This window comes from Babylonia areolata, chromosome 25, assembly GCF_041734735.1.
Source record: "Babylonia areolata isolate BAREFJ2019XMU chromosome 25, ASM4173473v1, whole genome shotgun sequence".
Classification (NCBI taxonomy): domain Eukaryota; kingdom Metazoa; phylum Mollusca; class Gastropoda; order Neogastropoda; family Buccinidae; genus Babylonia; species Babylonia areolata.
Window position 1 is genome coordinate 5,947,596 of NC_134900.1, and position 22,288 is coordinate 5,969,883.

At 42.9% G+C, this 22,288-nt stretch overlaps 1 protein-coding gene across 6 annotated transcripts in view; it reads right to left on the reverse strand.

Annotated features, from left to right (window-relative positions):
* LOC143299801 (uncharacterized) overlaps nt 1-22,288 on the reverse strand; it is a 76,587-nt gene that overhangs the window by 46,097 nt on the left and 8,202 nt on the right. For 3 of the 6 annotated variants that reach the window (XR_013057568.1, XM_076613244.1, XM_076613242.1), the window contains exons 8-14: nt 19,766-19,936; nt 17,056-17,327; nt 15,263-15,443; nt 11,594-11,611; nt 8,182-8,387; nt 4,047-4,143; nt 1,096-1,222 (exon numbers count right to left, since the gene is read on the reverse strand). Coding sequence is in view for 5 of the 6 variants with exons in the window: in XM_076613244.1 (XP_076469359.1) it covers nt 1,096-1,222; nt 4,047-4,143; nt 8,182-8,387; nt 11,594-11,611; nt 15,263-15,443; nt 17,056-17,327; nt 19,766-19,936 (1,072 nt within the window). In the remaining variant the exon portion in view is untranslated. The remainder of the gene's footprint in view (nt 1-1,095; nt 1,223-4,046; nt 4,144-8,181; nt 8,388-11,593; nt 11,612-15,262; nt 15,444-17,055; nt 17,328-19,765; nt 19,937-22,288) is intronic. The other 3 variants (XM_076613245.1, XM_076613247.1, XM_076613246.1) reach the window with 3 other exon arrangements.

The following is a 22,288-nucleotide window of genomic DNA, read 5'->3' on the forward strand; positions in this document are numbered from 1 at the left end:
AGTCAACAACAACTGCCACCTGTCACATGGTAACACCAACGCCGCACCCTGTCATTCAATCACACACGCCTTCCTGTCAATCAAAAACACATGCCCTCTGTCAGTAAACATCACTCTCCCTGTTATTCAACAACAACAACAACATGCCCCACTGCCACACAGTAACACACGCCTGTCAATCTTCTTCTTCTTCTGCGTTCACTCGTATGCACACGAGTGGGCTTTTACGTGTATGACCGTTTTTACCCCGCCATGTAGGCAGCCATACTCCGTTTTCGGGGGTGTGCATGCTGGGTATGTTCTTGTTTCCATAACCCACCGAACGCTGACATGGATTACAGGATCTTTAACGTGCGTATTTCATCTTCTGCTTGTGTATACACACGAAGGCGGTTCAGGCACTAGCAGGTCTGCACATATGTTGACCTGGGAGATCGTAAAAATCTCCACCCTTTACCCACCAGGCGCCGTCACCATGATTCGAACCCGGGACCCTCAGATTGACAGTCCAACGCTTTAACCACTCGGCTATTGCGCCCGTCGCCTGTCAATCAAAAACAAGCCCTTTGCTAGTCAATAAATCACATCCTACCAGTATGTCAATAACACATTGTTCCCTGTCATAAGTCACACCCCCTCTCAGTCAACAAGTGACACACCCTCTCAATTTCCTTGTCAGTTAATACCTCCCCCATCCCCCCTCTTCCCATTCTGTCAGCCAACTGCACACCCCCTGTCAAACAATAACAAGCCCTTTACCAGTCTATAACACACCCCCTCTCAGTATCACTTTCAAACACCCCTATTTGTCAATAACGCATATATATCAGTCAAAAAAACACACAACACAATCAGTCAGTGGGACATGCCCCCTTCACACACATCCCCTCGTCAGTCAGTAACACAAGCCCCACTACTCTCCCACCCAATAAGAACTCTACAATAAGATCTGAACAGTTTCTTGTTATTCAAATTATTTTTCCTCCATACCCCTGATGAGATTTAAAAAAAAAAAACAAAAAAAAAAAAAAAAAAATCAGGGCAGCAACCACAAATCTCATTCTCTCAACAAGGCAGTCCACTGGAGTAACCTACCTTGAGCAGCCTGCAGAACATGAGCACTGAACCCTCGGGTCACAAGCTGGGTCAGCAAGGTCAAGGCCACAGGCAGCTGGTCCTTGACCACCAGTCTCTCGAGGGCGTCCGCCACCAACCCCCGCCCCTGTTCAGTGTATAGTCTGGTTAAATCCCCACCCCTGTTCAGTGTATAGTCTGGTTAAATCCCAACCCCTGTTCAGTGTATAGTCTGGTTAAATCCCCACCCCTGTTCAGTGTATAGTCTGCTTAAATCCCCACCCCTGTTCAGTGTATAGTCTGGTTAAACCCCCACCCCTGTTCAGTGTATAGTCTGGTTAAATCCCCACCCCTGTTCAGTGTATAGTCTGGTTAAATCCCCATCCCAGTTCAGTGTACAGTCTGGTTAAATCCCCACCCCTGTTCAGTGTATAGTCTGGTTAAACCCCCACCCCTGTTCAGTGTATAGTCTGGTTAAATCCCCACCCCTGTTCAGTGTATAGTCTGGTTAAATCCCCACCCCTGTTCAGTGTATAGTCTGGTTAAACCCCCACCCCTGTTCAGTGTATAGTCTGGTTAAATCCCCACCCCTGTTCAGTGTATAGTCTGGTTAAACCCCCGCCTCTGTTCAGTGTATAGTCTGGTTAAATCCCCATCCCAGTTCAGTGTACAGTCTGGTTAAATCCCCACCCCTGTTCAGTGTATAGTCTGGTTATATCCCCGTCCCAGTTCAGTGTATAGTCTGGTTAAATCCCCACCCCTGTTCAGTGTATAGTCTGGTTAAATCCCCGTCCCAGTTCAGTGTATAGTCTGGTTAAATCCCCGTCCCAGTTCAGTGTATAGTCTGGTTAAATCCCCACCCCTGTTCAGTGTATAGTCTGGTTAAATCCCCACCCCTGTTCAGTGTATAGTCTGGTTAAATCCCCGTCCCAGTTCAGTGTATAGTCTGGTTAAATCCCCACCCCTGTTCAGTGTATAGTCTGGTTAAATCCCCACCCCTGTTCAGTGTATAGTCTGGTTAAATCCCAACCCCTGTTCAGTGTATAGTCTGGTTAAATCCCCACCCCTGTTCAGTGTATAGTCTGGTTAAATCCCCACCCCTGTTCAGTGTATAGTCTGGTTAAATCCCAACCCCTGTTCAGTGTATAGTCTGGTTAAATCCCCACCCCTGTTCAGTGTATAGTCTGGTTAAATCCCTGTCCCTGGTAAGTTTGTTAAAACCCATGCCCTTGATCAGTGTAAAGTCTGGATGAGGATCTTACAGACCTGAGAGAACAACTTACCACACACTTCAAATGCATGCATGCTGTCTCCCTCTCTCTCTCTCTCACACACACACATACACAGATGCCAAATAAGAAACAAAAATCATGCAGGTTATTGCCTGATTTTTGCCATGTACTATCTAAAAAATAATCGATCTGTTTATATGCGTCTTAATCAAATGCGTCTTACAAGTCAGATGTTCAAAGAATGATGTATCTTTGTAATATTTCTGTGTTCTCTATTGAGAGGAGAAACAACTGGTTTTGGAACAACAAACCAAACCAACAAAAGCTGCATTAACTTTCCCAAACTGAAGTCGGGTACCCGTTCACACCAGGGTAGAATGATGAAAACTCCTCACTGATTGTCCTCAATACTTGACGGGCGCAATAGCCTAGTGGTTAAAGCGTTGGACTGTCAATCTGAGGGTCCCGGGTTCGAATCACGGTGACGGCGCCTGGTGGGTAAAGGGTGGAGATTTTTACGATCTCCCAGGTCAACATGTGCAGACCTGCTAGTGCCTGAACCCCCTTCGTGTGTATATGCAAGCAGAAGATCAAATACGCACGTTAAAGATCCTGTAATCCATGTCAGCGTTCAGTGGGTTATGGAAACAAAAACATACCCAGCATGCACACACCCCGAAAATGGAGTATGGCTGCCTACATGGCGGGGTAAAAACAGTCATACACGTAAAAACCCACTCGTGTGCATACGAGTGAACGCAGAAGAAGAAGAAGTCCTCAATACTTAATACATAAACTCCAGAAAGTTAAAAATGCAGCAGCAAGGTTAATCTTTAGAACCGAAAAAGACTGACAATATCACTCATCTTCTGCATTCTCTTCACTGGTTACGAATTTCTGCCCACATTCCGTATAAAGTCACAACTCCTACCTTCAACTCCTTTTCGCGTGCTGCCCCTCAGTATTTGAGAGAAGTCATTCAAACCTACACACCCCCACGACAACTCAGATCATCTTCTGATTCATGGCAGCTACTCGCTCCCCATCTTAAAACCCACTCCTTCGGTGATTCTTCCATTTCTCATTCAGCTCCATCTGTATGGAACAGTTTGCCTCATGATCTTCGCCACTCTTCTTCATTTCAATCTTTTAACTCACTCAGTACAGCCAGTCGTCTCTTCTCCTCTACACAGACACCTCGGATGTCTAGTGGGTGTCTGAATGACCCAACCTTTAGCTTCCGTCGTCAGAATTGTGGTATTCTTTGTCAACATTCACGTCTTCAGTATAAGAGCCTTCCGCTTGCAATATTTTGATGATGGTAATTGGGGTAAAACGCTGTTAACGTCGTCTCTTTCGCCGTTCATATGGAGAGAGTTAAAACTGGTCTGAAAACACATCTTTTTGAAAACACCTATACACAGGCCTTCCATCCCTTGACATTCAGTTATAATCCATGCAGACTCCACTCGTGCGTGCTTGCGTGTGTTTTATGTTTATTGTAAAGCGCTCTGAGCTCCCTTTCAGGGAGGAAAGCACTCAACAAGTATCCATTATAATAATATAATAATATATAATAATAAAACTGAAGTGAACTGCCTTTCCCATGGACAATACACCCAGCTGAATTAGGGCCTCAAACTGATCAATAGTGATCACTAGATCAGAAGTCAAATGCCTCAAACAACCAATATTCCACCCAGTAATGTTCAAAACACCCCTGCTGTCTGTGAAACTTACCATTGCAAATTCCAGCAACAAAATGGTCAAGCCATACTCAGCCAGCAGATCCAGAGCGGTGGACTCGTCAAAAGAAAAGCTCCCCAGCAAAAACTCTCTGAAACATAAAAGTCACTTCATAAAGAAAAGCTGGTCTACATAGAGCTCTGAAAAGAACATGCACAAACTACTGATGAAGGATTAGTGAAAAGAAAAAAAAAAGTAAGTCACACCCCCTGTTACAGTCAAAAGAGCAGTGATTTCATACCCACTGTGTCAAAGGCTCAGAATGGAAGGTGGGGGGCCTAACACTCTCCTTCTGCTGCTTTTACCTCCCCTGACTGAAGTCAGCAACACTCAAGTCAGCAACACTTTAACCTCCCCTGACTGAAGTCAGCAACACTTTAACCTTCCTGGACTGAAGTCAGCAACACTTTAACCTTCCTGGACTGAAGTCAGCAACACTTTAACCTTCTCTGACTGAAGTCAGCAACACTTTAACCTTCCTGGACTGAAGTCAGCAACACTTTAACCTTCCCTGACTCAAGTCAGCAACACTTTAACCTTCCCTGACTGAAGTCAAAAAACACTTTAACCTTCCCTGACTGAAGTCAAAAAACACTTTAACCTTCCCTGACTGAAGTCAGCAACACTTTAACCTTCCCTGACTGAAGTCAGCAACACTTTAACCTTCCCTGACTGATGTCAGCAACACTTTAACCTTCCCTGACTCAAGTCAGCAACACTTTAACCTCCCCTGACTGAAGTCAGCAACACTTTAACCTTCCCTGACTGAAGTCAGCAACACTTTAACCTTCCCTGACTCAAGTCAGCAACACTTTAACCTTCCCTGACTCAAGTCAGCAACACTTTAACCTTCCCTGACTGAAGTCAGCAACACTTTAACCTCCCCTGACTGAAGTCAGCAACACTTTAACCTCCCCTGACTGAAGTCAGCAACACTTTAACCTTCCCTGACTGATGTCAGCAACACTTTAACCTTCCCTGACTGAAGTCAGCAACACTTTAACTTTCCCTGACTCAAGTCAGCAACACTTTAACCTTCCCTGACTCAAGTCAGCAACACTTTAACCTTCCCTGACTGATGTCAGCAACACTTTAACCTTCTCTGACTGAAGTCAGCAACACTTTAACCTTCCCTGACTGATGTCAGCAACACTTTAACCTTCCCTGACTGAAGTCAAAAAACACTTTAACCTTCCCTGACTGAAGTCAAAAAACACTTTAACCTTCCCTGACTCAAGTCAGCAACACTTTAACCTTCCCTGACTGAAGTCAGCAACACTTTAACCTTCCCTGACTGATGTCAGCAACACTTTAACCTTCCCTGACTGAAGTCAGCAACACTTTAACCTTCCCTGACTCAAGTCAGCAACACTTTAACCTTCCCTGACTCAAGTCAGCAACACTTTAACCTTCCCTGACTCAAGTCAGCAACACTTTAACCTTCCCTGACTCAAGTCAGCAACACTTTAACCTTCCCTGACTGAAGTCAGCAACACTTTAACCTCCCCTGGCTGAAGTCAGCAACACTTTAACCTCCCCTGACTGAAGTCAGCAACACTTTAACCTTCCCTGACTGATGTCAGCAACACTTTAACCTTCTCTGACTGAAGTCAGCAACACTTTAACCTTCCCTGACTGATGTCAGCAACACTTTAACCTTCTCTGACTGAAGTCAGCAACACTTTAACCTTCCCTGACTGATGTCAGCAACACTTTAACCTTCCCTGACTGATGTCAGCAACACTTTAACCTTCCCTGACTGATGTCAGCAACACTTTAACCTTCCCTGACTGAAGTCAGCAACACTTTAACCTTCTCTGACTGAAGTCAGCAACACTTTAACCTTCCTGGACTGAAGTCAGCAACACTTTAACCTTCCCTGACTCAAGTCAGCAACACTTTAACCTTCCCTGACTGAAGTCAAAAAACACTTTAACCTTCCCTGACTGAAGTCAAAAAACACTTTAACCTTCCCTGACTGAAGTCAGCAACACTTTAACCTTCCCTGACTGAAGTCAGCAACACTTTAACCTTCCCTGACTGATGTCAGCAACACTTTAACCTTCCCTGACTCAAGTCAGCAACACTTTAACCTTCCCTGACTGAAGTCAGCAACACTTTAACCTTCCCTGACTCAAGTCAGCAACACTTTAACCTTCCCTGACTCAAGTCAGCAACACTTTAACCTTCCCTGACTAAAGTCAGCAACACTTTAACCTCCCCTGGCTGAAGTCAGCAACACTTTAACCTCCCCTGACTGAAGTCAGCAACACTTTAACCTTCCCTGACTGATGTCAGCAACACTTTAACCTTCCCTGACTGAAGTCAGCAACACTTTAACTTTCCCTGACTCAAGTCAGCAACACTTTAACCTTCCCTGACTCAAGTCAGCAACACTTTAACCTTCCCTGACTGATGTCAGCAACACTTTAACCTTCTCTGACTGAAGTCAGCAACACTTTAACCTTCCCTGACTGATGTCAGCAACACTTTAACCTTCCCTGACTGAAGTCAAAAAACACTTTAACCTTCCCTGACTGAAGTCAGCAACACTTTAACCTTCCCTGACTGATGTCAGCAACACTTTAACCTTCCCTGACTGAAGTCAGCAACACTTTAACCTTCCCTGACTCAAGTCAGCAACACTTTAACCTTCCCTGACTCAAGTCAGCAACACTTTAACCTTCCCTGACTCAAGTCAGCAACACTTTAACCTTCCCTGACTCAAGTCAGCAACACTTTAACCTTCCCTGACTGAAGTCAGCAACACTTTAACCTCCCCTGGCTGAAGTCAGCAACACTTTAACCTCCCCTGACTGAAGTCAGCAACACTTTAACCTTCCCTGACTGATGTCAGCAACACTTTAACCTTCTCTGACTGAAGTCAGCAACACTTTAACCTTCCCTGACTGATGTCAGCAACACTGAAGTCAGCAACACTATAACCTTCTCTGACTGAAGTCAGCAACACTTTAACCTTCTCTGACTGAAGTCAGCAACACTTTAACCTCCCCTGACTCAAGTCAGCAACACTTTAACCTCCCCTGACTCAAGTCAGCAACACTATAACCGCTCGACGACAGAGAGGAAGACAGAGAGGAAGACAGAGGGGAAGACAGAGAGGAAGACAGAGGGAAGACAGAGGGGAAGACAGAGAGGAAGACAGAGGGAAGACAGAGGGAAGACAGAGGGGACGACAGAGAGGAAGACAGAGGGGACGACAGAGAGGAAGACAGAGGGGACGACAGAGAGGAAGACAGAGAAAAGGATGAACTGACAACACTGCAGAGTGGACAGGTAAACCACATGCACAGACCCAGGCTTTGACACTCAACTGACACACCTGGAGGAATCTGATTTATTTATTTATTTATTTTAGTTTTTTTAATAAAAAAAAAAAAATATATTATTATTATTTATTCATTCATTCATTTATTTATTTATTTTATTTTATTTTATTTTGTACGCTTATAGTTGACTTCATCAAGTTTTTGCGCCTTATACATATTAGTAGTAGTAGTAGTAGTCCTTTTTTTCTTTTTTTTCCCTCAAGGCCTGACTAAGCACGTTGCGTTATGCTGCTGGTCAGGCATCTGCTTGGCAGATGTGGTGTAGCGTATATGGATTTGTCCAAACGTGGTGACGCCTTCCTGAGCTACCGAAACTGAAACTGAAACTGGTCAACAGTTTTCTGTGCAGTGTCCCAGTGACTTCACCAAGTTAAGCGAAGACAACGACAAAGAGGAGAACAGTACATACATGTTTTTGCGTGATGGTCAGTCATGTCTGGCTATGACATCAGAACAGCAGAGGAAGCAACTGCTGTGCTGACTGTACGGGCAAGAATTTCATCATTACATTGGAGAGTGTCATGCCCAAGTTACATCCCCACTCTCTCAGCTAAGAGGGCTTTTAGTACAGTCTAACTGGGATGGTTCCCAAAAGCCAGCTAGCATATAGCCCTCAAGGCTGCAGCACTAACAGCAGTAAAAACTTGCCTCCTAGTTCGACAGTCATTGTCCTTCACGTAAGACTAGGCAATAAATGAATTCCCATGGCAGTGTAGAACTCTCACAATGCTGCTGGCCCAGCTTTAAGCTTACGTCGACACAAAACCAGACACACCGACCTGAAAGCAGTGACGGTCTGCGTGATGCCGTGGGCATGGTGCGCCACCTGGTGGACGTAGCAGTGGAGCAGCATGTCGGCCAGCACACGGCGCTCCATGGAGCTGAGTTCGGACCCCGCGTTGTGCAGCGCCTGTCGAAGCATCACCACCATCTCCCCAATACACCCTTGTCCTGCCAGGTGGGCCACCCGCTTCAGGTGGGAACACTGTGCACATACAGCCATAAATGAATCAACAAATAGAAATGATAATACTATAATAAAAAAACAATGAAACATCTACATTTTTAGTATAATATGAATGATAATACATTATTAGGAACACTGCCTATACACAATAAAAAATATTTTTTTAAATACTCTCTCCCCCCATCTCCGCACCCCCACCCCCCACACACTCAAATGAAAATAATAATAAGAATAATAATAATACTAACAGGACATGTATCTTGGGAACACCGCCCACACACAATGATATAAAAACGAATACAGAAGAAGAATGGTAGTACCTTTATACTGGGAACACTGCCCACACAATATTAATTATACTGGGAACACTGCCCACACAATATTAATTATACTGGGAACACTGCCCACACAGTATTAATTATACTGGGAACACTGCCCACACAATATTAATTATACTGGGAACACTGCCCACACAATATTAATTATACTGGGAACACTGCCCACACAAATACTGGGAACACTGCCCACACAATATTAATTATACTGGGAACACCGCCCACACAATATTAATTATACTGGGAACACCGCCCACACAATATTAATTATACTGGGAACACTGCCCACACAAATACTGGGAACACTGCCCACACAATATTAATTATACTGGGAACACTGCACACACAGTATTAATTATACTGGGAACACCGCCCACACAGTATTAATTATACTGGGAACACTGCCCACACAGTATTAATTATACTGGGAACACCGCCCACACAGTATTAATTATACTGGGAACACTGCCCACACAGTATTAATTATACTGGGAACACTGCCCACACAGTATTAATTATACTGGGAACACTGCCCACACAATATTAATTATACTGGGAACACCGCCCACACAGTATACTGGGAACACTGCCCACACAGTATTAATTATACTGGGAACACCGCCCACACAATATACTGGGAACACTGCCCACACAATATTAATTATACTGGGAACACCGCCCACACAGTATACTGGGAACACTGCCCACACAGTATTAATTATACTGGGAACACTGCCCACACAGTATTAATTATACTGGGAACACCGCCCACACAGTATTAATTATACTGGGAACACCGCCCACACAATATTAATTATACTGGGAACACCGCCCACATAATATTAATTATACTGGGAACACTGCCACTGGGAACACCGCCCACACAGTATTAATTATACTGGGAACACCGCCCACACAGTAACTGGGAACACTGCCCACACAGTATTAATTATACTGGGAACACTGCCCACACAGTATTAATTATACTGGGAACACCGCCCACACAGTATTAATTATACTGGGAACACCGCCCACACAGTATTAATTATACTGGGAACACTGCCCACACAATATTAATTATACTGGGAACACTGCCACTGGGAACACCGCCCACACAGTATTAATTATACTGGGAACACCGCCCACACAGTATTAATTATACTGGGAACACTGCCCACACAGTATTAATTATACTGGGAACACTGCCCACACAATATTAATTATACTGGGAACACTGCCCACACAATATTAATACCTTGACAGTGAGAAAAAAAAAGTAGGAAGTGGTTTTCAATGATAAATCAGTCCAAAACAATCAGCCAAAAACCGAAAAAATGGTCTGGAGATATATCACTCTACATGAAATCTGTGTGTGTGTGTGTGTGTGTGTGTGTGTGTGTGTTGTATATATATATATGTGTGTGTGTGTGTGTGTGTGTGTGTGTGTGTGTGTGTGTGTGTGAGTGTGTGTTGTATATGTGTGTTGTATATGTGTGTGTGGGTGGGTGGGTGGGTTTGTAAGTGGTGTGCATGTGTGTGTGTGTGTGTGTGTGTGTGTGTGTGTGTGTGTGTGAAGGAGATTTGACAGAGAGCTAATTATAATAACAACCACCTCAAAGATACCATATAATGATGCATACACTGTAGTGGCAATTATGAAAACAAATATCAAATGAAAAAATACCATACCAATCAAATACAGAAACACAGACATATTTACACAAATCAAACAGAAAGCAAACAATACATAATAAATGAAAACATGACCTGAGAATGAAATACAACTATAAACAATATTTGCACATGTATATCAAAAGTAAGCAAATAGTAAAGATTAAATGAAAACACAGACAATGAAATACAACATATGGATATTTACACATGCATATGAAAAAGTAAAAAAAAAAAAATAAAAGAAAAAAAAAGAAAAGAAAAAGAAAACATAACAAGACAATCAAACACAACTATACGAAAATATTTACACATATACATCAAAAAGAAAGCAAAAATATCAAAAGCACAAAACAATGTAAAATAATCTTTCTGGACATCTACATAATATTAATAATAATAATAATGGATACTTATATAGCACACTATCCAGAATTCTGCTCTAGGTGCTTTACAAAAACGCTTTTGTTAACATAAAACATTTTATCTATGTTACATACACACACCAAAATGTGACTACACACACACACACACACACACACCATACACACACACACACTCCATACATACATTTTAACATACATGTGTATCTAACAGCTATCCTACATGAAACAAACAGGAGACTCTACCTTGGATTGTTGATGTGATCTAAAACTAACAATGTGCAATGACACATGTGAACACAGACACAGAAACAACTCTACCCTGGACTGTTGATGTGACCTAAAAATAACAATGTGCAATGACACATGTGAACGCAGACACAGAAACAATCTCTGACAAGAATAAACTTTTAGCTATAAAGTTACAATACGTAATTTTCTATTCATCTGACAAATTTACTTTAATTTAGCAAAATCTTTTATTTCCTCAAACATATGGCTCTAAATTTAAAAGCAGACTGATATATGTTCACACAGTCTACAGACAAACGTCATGCCTTCTGTTTTCATCTGTATGACAAAATTTAGATCAAGCTAAATGCATATTCATGCATCTGTAATCTATTCCAAAACCTTGCCAAAATACATTATGTTTATTACATATCCCATGTCCACTTTCAAAAAGAAAAAATCTTCCAATGATACAGACCAGAAATCATGTTCAAGCAACCACAATAATACCTTAAACCAAACACACACACACCCATCACACACAGCGCAAACCACAATAAATGAATATTTACAGATTTTTTTTCCTTGAAATTTCACAACTTACTTTTCGTCCAGGTTTGGGCTGAGAATTGGTTCAAATGACAGATCAATGCTGAGAATTGGTTCAAATGACAGATCAATGCTTAACATCAAATCTCTAAAATCAACTCAGCATTCATCAAATGACCCTTTTCCACATATGAAACAAAAATCGAATTCTCACACAGTGCGATTTCTCATAACACATTAACATCAAAATGGAATGTCTTATCTTATGAACATTACAATCATAATCTTACCAAGAACAGAATCCAGTCCAATCAAAATGTATTCTTAGACGTCTAATAAAAAATTAATTACACAAAATAAAGAGTTACAGTAACAAAAGTCTGAATGTCAAAAGTGGTGAAACAAATATTTTATAAAACACACACTCTTCGTCAAGTGTCTGGTATAGGTGAAGTGGAATAAAGCTGTGTGGATGCAAGCAATGTTCTGTATAGTTGCTATTTGGCAGACCTTAAAACACAAGACTGGAAATGTTACATGAACACAGTGATCAAGAATAAATGAAAACATCTATGAATAAACACAAAGATAAGACACATAAAATGAATTAATTTGATTAAGAAATGTGGACAGCAATTCAAGCAGATTGATTATCGCACCATAACTTTTGTACTATAAAGCAGTGTTTGTTCCCTTGAATTTGACCCCCTTCACTGTGAACATAAATAAATGTGTTTTATATCATGAATAGAAACATCAACAGAACAAGCAGTTGATTTCTGGAAAATATCACAAAATAGCACAAGCTCAAAAACAATTACAATGAAGGAAAAGACTGGAAAAATAAATATATCTTTTTTTAATAAGCTGACAATAGAATCAGAGGTTGCCACACAGAAACAAAACTCCACGACTCTTGCACAATGAGGTGCTTGCAGAGCCAATTCTTTCCTGTGTTCTGAACACAGATACTAATGACCAAATCAGCCAAATGCAGAAAACAAAACATGCTTCCTACAATTTTGTGTTCAAATGGAAAATGATCGATCTTGTAGTTTGGTTGAAGGCTAATGTTGATGGTTTCTTCTTCTTCTTCTTCTGCGTTCGTGGGCTGCAACTCCCACGTTCACTCGCATGTACACGAGTGGGCTTTTACGTGCATGACCATTTTTACCCCGCCATGTATGCAGCCATACTCCGCTTTCGGGGGTGTGCATGCTGGGTATGTTCTTGTTTCCATAACCCACCGAACGCTGACATGGATCTTTAACGTGCGCATTTGATCTTCTGCATGCATTTACACACGAAGGGGGTTCAGGCACTAGCAGGTCTGCACGTATGTTGACCTGGGAGATCGTAAAAATCTCCACCCTTTACCCACCAGGCGCCGTCACCGTGATTCGAACCTGGGACCCTCAGATTGAAAGTCCAACGCTTTAACCACTCGGCTATTGCGCCCGTCGATGGTTTCAAATAAGCGGGGATTATCGAGGCAAAACCAAATGACAAGCAGTTGACACACTTTGGCCTTCAACATAACTGGAAAGCAGTACTGTGAACTTCACACTGAATGCCAACACGTTGGAAAAGGCTTGTTAAATTTTTTATTTTTTTTTATAATTCTTTTCTTTTCCTTAATCGAACTCTGCAAGTCAGAGATTTCTCATGTTTCTCAAATGATAATAGCAGTTAAAGAATCAGATCTGTGAGTAAGGAAGTCTACTATCTTGTTTCTTTTCTTCGGTTTTTATATGACTGGAAATGTTACCATGTTAAATGTTTGTGACTTTGTCAGTTACGATCAGCCTTGTTCAAAAGTTACTTTCAGGTTTTACCAAGTTTGACCACACCTAATACACAAGTGCACCTTACTCTTGGATTTGAAATTTTTGTGTGTGTTAAATTCAGGGGTATTCCTTATATATAAAAGAACCTTAAATACCCCTAATTTCAGTAAACAAAATAAGGATTTCTATCACAAAAATTAAAAAAAAAAGAAAAAAAAAGAATGAAAACATTTTTGAAGACACTCACACTCACTAAAAAAAAAACAACAACAAACACACACACACACACACACACAGAATTAAACTTGTGGGACACAAAAAGAAAAAAATGAATAAAATAATGAAAATAGTAAAAAAAAAAAAATTAAAAAAAAAAAAAAAAAAGGAAAGGAAAGAAAATAAAGTTAAAAAGAAAGAAAGAGAGAGAGAGTGAGTGTGAGACAACGCTTACAACAACAACAAACAAGGGGCACAGCCTCCATGGCTCAAGAACGATTTCTGTCGAACAAGACGGAAAGCATGGAGTGGTGGGGTGGGGGCTGATGACTGTTACTAGTGCTTACACCATATATAAATATATATATATATATATACTGATCCAAGTCAAATTTTAAAGTACATCAATCTATACTGTTCTACAATTATAATATACCTTAAAGTTCGGTCTGTAAGCCGCGACTTTTCCTCCCGGCTTCAACCTCTGCGGCTAATACAATGATGTGTCTTATTTGAGGATTTTAACGATCCCAGGAGTGTCAGTTTTCTGGTCTCTTCTAAGCTTCCCTTCAAGTTCAACTCACCAAAATCATGATTTCTGTCCATGAATTTTTGGATGAGCTTCAGGTTAGTGTGCTAACTGTTCATGATTTAAAAATCAAATCCGCACACATTAAAGCCTTCAGATCAGCATTCAGTTTTACTCTGCTCAAGCGCACATCCTCATCATGCCGAAAACGTGACGAAATGCCTATGATGCAGCCTTCAAATTGAAGGCGATCGACCTAGCAAACAACAAACCAGCAGCAACCTCCACCTTGCGTTCATGTTCATCAAGTGAAAGTGAGGCTGAAGTCAGTGACAAGATGGTGGAGAAAGCTGCACTGGTTCTCTTCAACTCGGACACTGAAGACGAAGATTTCAGTGGATTCAGTGAGCAGGATGACGTTGAATAAATTTGACTATCCCTAAATTATGGATCATATTTTCATTGTGTTTATTTTGTGTGTGTGTGTGTGTGGCACTAGCAGTATTTTCGCTTGCTTTCTTTGTGTCGTCTCCGCTTGTGTTTATTTCATAACCTACAGTACTGACAGCTTTTCTGTAGTATTGGTATGTGTTCTGGTACCAGTAATAAGCGCGGCTTATAAGCCATTGCGGCTTTTGTGTGTATGAAGTTCAATTTTTTTCAAAATTAAGTGGGTGCGGCTTATATACCAGTGCGCTCAATATACAGTAGATCTACTTAAGTTACACACTGACCAAAACAAGAGCTAAACATACACATGAAAAAAAAAACAAAAAAAACCCAACAAAACATGCCTGAAATCTTGTTGACCATTTTTTCTGTTCCTGATACTTTGGTAATGTTGTATTCATTTATCTATCTGTCTATATAATTGTTTTATCTTTTATTTGTATGATTATTTATCCTTTTCCTTTTTGTGTGTAGTGTTGTTGTCAGCTTTTTTTCTCATCAATTTGTGTGTAGTGTTGTTGTAAGCTTTTTCTCATCAATTTGTGTGTAGTGTTGTTGTAAGCTTTTTCTCATCAATTTGTGTGTAGTGTTGTTGTAAGCTTTTTGGTGTGTTTTGTTTTGGGACTTTGTAATTCAGTATGCATCTTCAATAATTTATTCTAGGAAAAAAAAAACAACACACAACCCCCCCGCCCCCCCATTCCCCCACCCCCTCCCAACAACCCACAAACAGGCCGCCCACCTTGGAGATGCTGTAGAGGCGGACGGCCCGGGACACCTGTCCCTGCCCCAGCAGGTGCTGTGCGGCGAGCTCCGCCAGCAGAGTGATGTCCAGACCCACACTGATGGCCAGGTGCTCCGCCAGCCCCGTCTCCCCGCTCACCATCGTGTGCTGCAGGAACAGCCGCTCCGGCGACGCTCTGCTGAGACACACACACACACACAGACGTCGAGTTAAAAGGCCTGTTGGCCTGCACCCCGTAACGCTTTGTACCCCAGTGCTGATTTACCCAAACCACCCGGTTGTGGGGAGAGGGGCAGAGAGAGCCAAGAAAGCATAGTGAAAAAAAAACAAAAAACCACAACCACCACCACTGTTCCAGTTTCAGTTTCTCAGGGAAGCATCACCGTGTTCGGACAAATCCATATGAACTCCACCACATCTGTTAAGCAGATGCCTGACCAGCAAGGTAACCCTACACGCTACTCAAACCTGGATACCTTCTACAGAATGCTGCCAGCAACGTAACCCTACACGCTACTCAAACCTGGATACCTTCTACAGAATGCTGCCAGCAACGTAACCCTACACGCTACTCAAACCTGGATACCTTCTACAGAATGCTGCCAGCAACGTAACCCTACACGCTACTCAAAGCTGGATACCTTCTACAGAATGTTGCCAGCAATGTAACCCTACACGCTACTCAAACCTGGATACCTTCTACAGAATGCTGCCAGCAACATAACCCTACACGCTACTCAAAGCTGGATACCTTCTACAGAATGTTGCCAGCAATGTAACCCTACACGCTACTCAAAGCTGGATACCTTCTACAGAATGTTGCCAGCAATGTAACCCTACACGCTACTCAAACCTGGATACCTTCTACAGAATGTTGCCAGAGGACAACACTTACGCTGCCATGGGTTCCTTTTCAGTGCGCAAAAAGCACGCTGCACATGGGACCTAAGTTTACCAACTCATCCAGATGACTAGATGTTCAATTTGATTTTCCTGTCGAAGTTGGGAGAAAGGGTGAGACAGGGATTCTTTCTTCTTCTTCTTCTTCTTCTTCTTCGTTCATGGGCTGTAACTCCCACGCTCACTCGTACGTACGCAAGTGGGCTTTTACATGTATGGCCGTTTTTTACCCCGCCATGTAGGCAGCCACACTCCGTTTTCGGGGGTGTGCATGCTGGGTATGTTCTTGTTTCCATAACCCACCAAACGCTGACATGGATTACAGGATCTTTAACGTGCATATTTGATCTTCTGCTTGTGTATACACACGAAGGGGGTTCAGGCACTGGCAGGTCTGCACATATGCTGACCTGGGAGATCGTAAAAATCTCCACCCTTTACCCACCAGGTGCCGTCAACGTGATTCGAACCTGGGACCTTCAGTTTGAAAGTCCAACGCTTTAACCATTCAGCTATTGCGCCCATCGACAGGGATTCAAACCCATACCTTTATGAACATTATATTGGCAGGTAAGTGTCTCAACCATTCTACCACCTCCCTCCTGAAAACCACTGGCCTGGATCTGAACCTGGACCTTAACGGACATTACACTGGCAGTTAGTTAAGCATCTCAACCATTCTACCGCCCCCCTCCTCAAAACCACTGGCCTGGATCTGAACCTGGACTTAACAGACATTACACTGGCAGTTAGTTATGCATCTCAACCTTTCTACCACCCCCCGCCTCAAACCACTGGCCTGGATCTGAACCTGGACCTTAATGGACATTACACTGGCAGTTAGTTAAGTATCTCAACCATTCTACCGCCTCCCTCCTCAAACCACTGACCTGGGCCTACACTCATACACAGCGGTGTCCGTGACGATGATACACCCGTCCAGCACCGTGTGGCTGGTGACGGGAATCTCGAAGGCCTGGGGATCCATGGCCACCGTGTCCATGGTGGGCTGCTCCAGCACAGTGCCCTGCCGCAGCCTGGCGCGCTGCTGCTCCTCCTGCTTGTCGTGCCAGTAGAAGGGGAAGGAGCGCTGACACGCCCCCAGCAGTTTCTCACCTGGCGGCAGCTCCAGCTTCTGGATGACTGCGTCGTCGTTGAAGTCCTGCAACACGCACACACAGAGCCCTGCAGTTTGTCAAGTTTTAACTGTGCTGTGCTTCAGTGTTTGATGTTAAGGTAAGGTAAGATAAGGTGAGGTGAGGTAAGGTAAGGTAAGGTAAGGTAAGGTAAGGTAAAGTACAGTAAGTTAAGGTAAGTTAAGGTAAGGTAAGGTAAAGTACAGAAAGGTAAGGTAAAGTAAGGTAAGATATGGTAAGGTATGGTAAAGTATGGTAAGGTAAAGGTAAAGTAAGATAAGGCAAGGTAAGGTAAGGTAATGTAAGGTTAGGTAAGGTAAAAAAAAGAGAAAAAAAACATTACAATCTAATCATGTTTCAGTGGTACTGCCCTAAAGTGTAAGTTAAGGTAAGGTGGAGTAAGGTAAGGTTAATCATGGTATGGTAAGGCAAGCTAAGCTTAGTTAAGCAAAGCTAAGCAAAGGAAAGAAGAGAAAAAAAAAAGAAGCATTACAATCTAATCAAGAAAAATTACACCTGGTGTAGCAAATTAAAATGTTGAAAATGACTAAACACAGAAATATGTCTTCACAAATAAAAAAAATACATTCAACACATGACATGGGTATATGTAACAGCACTGCATCTGTTCACTATAAAGCATTGTGATCAGAATAAATATAATAAATCAGTTTATTCTAATATCTGTGGATTCTAATATTAATTTGGTGGACTTTATTTGTATTTGTATTTCTTTTTATCACAACAGATTTCTCTGTGTGAAATTCGGGCTGCTCTCCCCAGGGACAGCGCATCGCTACACTACAGCGCCACCCCTTTTTTTGTATTTTTTCCTGTGTGCAGTTTTATTTGTTTTTCCTATCGAAGTGGATTTTTCTACAGAATTTTGCCAGGAACAACCCTTTTGTTGCCGTGGGTTCTTTTACGTGCGCTAAGTGCATGCTGCACCCGGGACCTCGGTTTATCGTCTCATCTGAATGACTAGCGTCCAGACCACCACTCAAGGTCTAGTGGAGGGGGAGAAATTTCAGGGGCTGTGCCATGGTTCGAACCAGTGTGCTCAGATTCTCTCGCTTCCTAGGCAGACGCGTTACCTCTCGGCCATCACTCCACGTGTTAACATATATTCAATGACACACACACATTCATACACAAGCAAACAAAGTATCCTGTTATGTATACTCGCTTGCACAAAGAAGGGATGAAGGATGGTAAGGTTGAGGGTATATGTGTGTTTGTGTGGGTGGGAGGGTGGAGGGGGGTGGGGGGGGGGGGACTCCTGTCAATAAAGAGTAGTTTCTCTTTGCTATGGTAGGAAATCTCTCTCTTCAGCAGACAACCAGCAGCCAATGGTGAAAGGGTTCAATCTAATAATTCAATAACCATTCACAAAAGTGACACAGTTGTGTTATTTTGAGCCATTTTTCCTCTCCAGAAATGGCTTTTCAAGCTTCACTGGCAGCCAGGATCTGTATGGAATACATTTTATATCATCTTGACGTTTACTGTTAGAAAATGAAATGATTTGGTTCTCAGGATTTCCAAAGACAAACAATCTAACTGACATCCCATTTATAGTTATATCATTCCCAGTCTATCAATGATTTTTTACTCTGTCAATTTCACCTGTACAATTTCCCACACAGGTATGTGCTCTCCTGCGCAATTCCCACCAGGGTATCCACTCACCTGTACAACTCCCACCAAGGTATGCACTCACCTGTATGACTCCCACCAGGGTATCCACTCACCTGTACAACTCCCACCAAGGTATGCACTCACCTGTATGACTCCCACCAAGGTATGCACTCACCTGTATGACTCCCACCAAGGTATGCACTCACCTGTATGACTCCCACCAAGGTATGCACTCACCTGTATGACTCCCACCAAGGTATGCACTCACCTGTATGACTCCCACCAAGGTATGCACTCACCTGTATGACTCCCACCAGGGTATGCACTCACCTGTATGACTTCCACCAAGGTATGCACTCACCTGTATGACTCCCACCAGGGTATGCACTCACCTGTATGACTCCCACCAAGGTATGCACTCACCTGTATGACTCCCACCAGGGTATGCACTCACCTGTATGACTCCCACCAAGGTATGCACTCACCTGTATGACTCCCACCAGGGTATGCACTCACCTGTATGACTCCCACCAAGGTATGCACTCACCTGTATGACTCCCACCAAGGTGTGCACTCACCTGTATGACTCCCACCAAGGTATGCACTCACCTGTATGACTCCCACCAAGGTATGCACTCACCTGTATGATTCCCACCAGGGTATGCACTCACCTGTATGACTCCCACCAAGGTATGCACTCACCTGTATGACTCCCACCAAGGTATGCACTCACCTGTATGACTCCCACCAAGGTATGCACTCACCTGTATGACTCCCACCAGGGTATGCACTCACCTGTATGACTCCCACCAAGGTATGCACTCACCTGTAACGTCTCCGCTGATGTCTCTGCACGCTGGTTGGACAGCACCAGCAGCTGACACCCGTTGCGACGGGACAAAGTGAAGGTGACACGGTCCGTCAGTATCACATTCTCCGCACCTGGAGGAAGCTTGTAGATGAAGAGGGGTGAAAACTGAATCTCACTGTCATACACCTGCACAAGTAGACAGACATATCACTGAATCTCACTGTCATACACCTGCACAAGTAGACAGACATATCACTGAATCTCACTGTCGTACACCTGCACAAGTAGACAGACATGTCACTGAATCTCACTGTCGTACACCTGCACAAGTAGACAGACATATCACTGAATCTCACTGTCGTACACCTGCACAAGTAGACAGACATATCACTGAATCTCACTGTCATACACCTGCACAAGTAGACAGACATATCACTGAATCTCACTGTCGTATACCTGCACAAGTAGACAGACATATCACTGAATCTCACTGTCTTATACCTGCACAAGTAGACAGACATATCACTGAATCTCACTGCCATACACCTGCACAAGTAGACAGACATATCACTGAATCTCACTGTCGCACAAGTAGACAGACATATCACTGAATCTCACTGTCGTATACCTGCACAAGTAGACAGACATATCACTGAATCTCACTGTCATACACCTGCACAAGTAGACAGACATATCACTGAATCTCACTGTCATACACCTGCACAAGTAGACAGACATATCACTGAATCTCACTGTCTTATACCTGCACAAGTAGACAGACATATCACTGAATCTCACTGTCATACACCTGCACAAGTAGACAGACATATCACTGAATCTCACTGCCATACACCTGCACAAGTAGACAGACATATCACTGAATCTCACTGTCGCACAAGTAGACAGACATATCACTGAATCTCACTGTCGTATACCTGCACAAGTAGACAGATATGTCACTGAATCTCACTGTCGTACACCTGCACAAGTAGACAGACATATCACTGAATCTCACTGTCATACACCTGCACAAGTAGACAGACATATCACTGAATCTCACTGTCGTATACCTGCACAAGTAGACAGACATATCACTGAATCTCACTGTCATACACCTGCACAAGTAGACAGACATATCACTGAATCTCACTGTCGTATACCTGCACAAGTAGACAGACATGTCACTGAATCTCACTGTCAGACACCTGCACAAGTAGACAGACATATCACTGAATCTCACTGTCGTACACCTGCACAAGTAGACAGACATATCACTGAATCTCACTGTCATACACCTGCACAAGTAGACAGACATATCACTGAATCTCACTGTCGTACACCTGCACAAGTAGACAGACACGTCACTGAATCTCACTGTCATACACCTGCACAAGTAGACAGACATATCACTGAATCTCACTGTCATACACCTGCACAAGTAGACAGACATATCACTGAATCTCACTGTCATACACCTGCACAAGTAGACAGACATATCACTGAATCTCACTGTCATACACCTGCACAAGTAGACAGACATGTCACTGAATCTCACTGTCGTACACCTGCACAAGTAGACAGACATGTCACTGAATCTCACTGTCATACACCTGCACAAGTAGACAGACACGTCACTGAATCTCACTGTCATACACCTGCACAAGTAGACAGACACGTCACTGAATCTCACTGTCATACACCTGCACAAGTAGACAGACATATCACTGAATCTCACTGTCATACACCTGCACAAGCAGACAGACATATCACTGAATCTCACTGTCGTATACCTGCACAAGTAGACAGACATGTCACTGAATCTCACTGTCATACACCTGCACAAGTAGACAGACATATCACTGAATCTCACTGTCATACACCTGCACAAGTAGACAGACATATCACTGAATCTCACTGTCAGACACCTGCACAAGTAGACAGACATATCACTGAATCTCACTGTCAGACACCTGCACAAGTAGACAGACATATCACTGAATCTCACTGTCAGACACCTGCACAAGTAGACAGACATATCACTGAATCTCACTGTCGTATACCTGCACAAGTAGACAGACATGTCACTGAATCTCACTGTCATACACCTGCACAAGTAGACAGACATGTCACTGAATCTCACTGTCATACACCTGCACAAGTAGACAGACATATCACTGAATCTCACTGTCATACACCTGCACAAGTAGACAGACATATCACTGAATCTCACTGTCGTACACCTGCACAAGTAGACAGACATGTCACTGAATCTCACTGTCGTACACCTGCACAAGTAGACAGACATGTCACTGAATCTCACTGTCGTACACCTGCACAAGTAGACAGACATGTCACTGAATCTCAGTCGTATACCTGCACAAGTAGACAGACACGTCAAGTATTACTTATACTTTTTTCTTCTTTCCACTGATTTTCTTCTATGGTATGCAAAGACTGGCTCCACAGAAAACTGAGTACAGAAAAACTGATGCATCATTCTAACAAACACCACATCAAATTTCAAAATGATCAATCGAC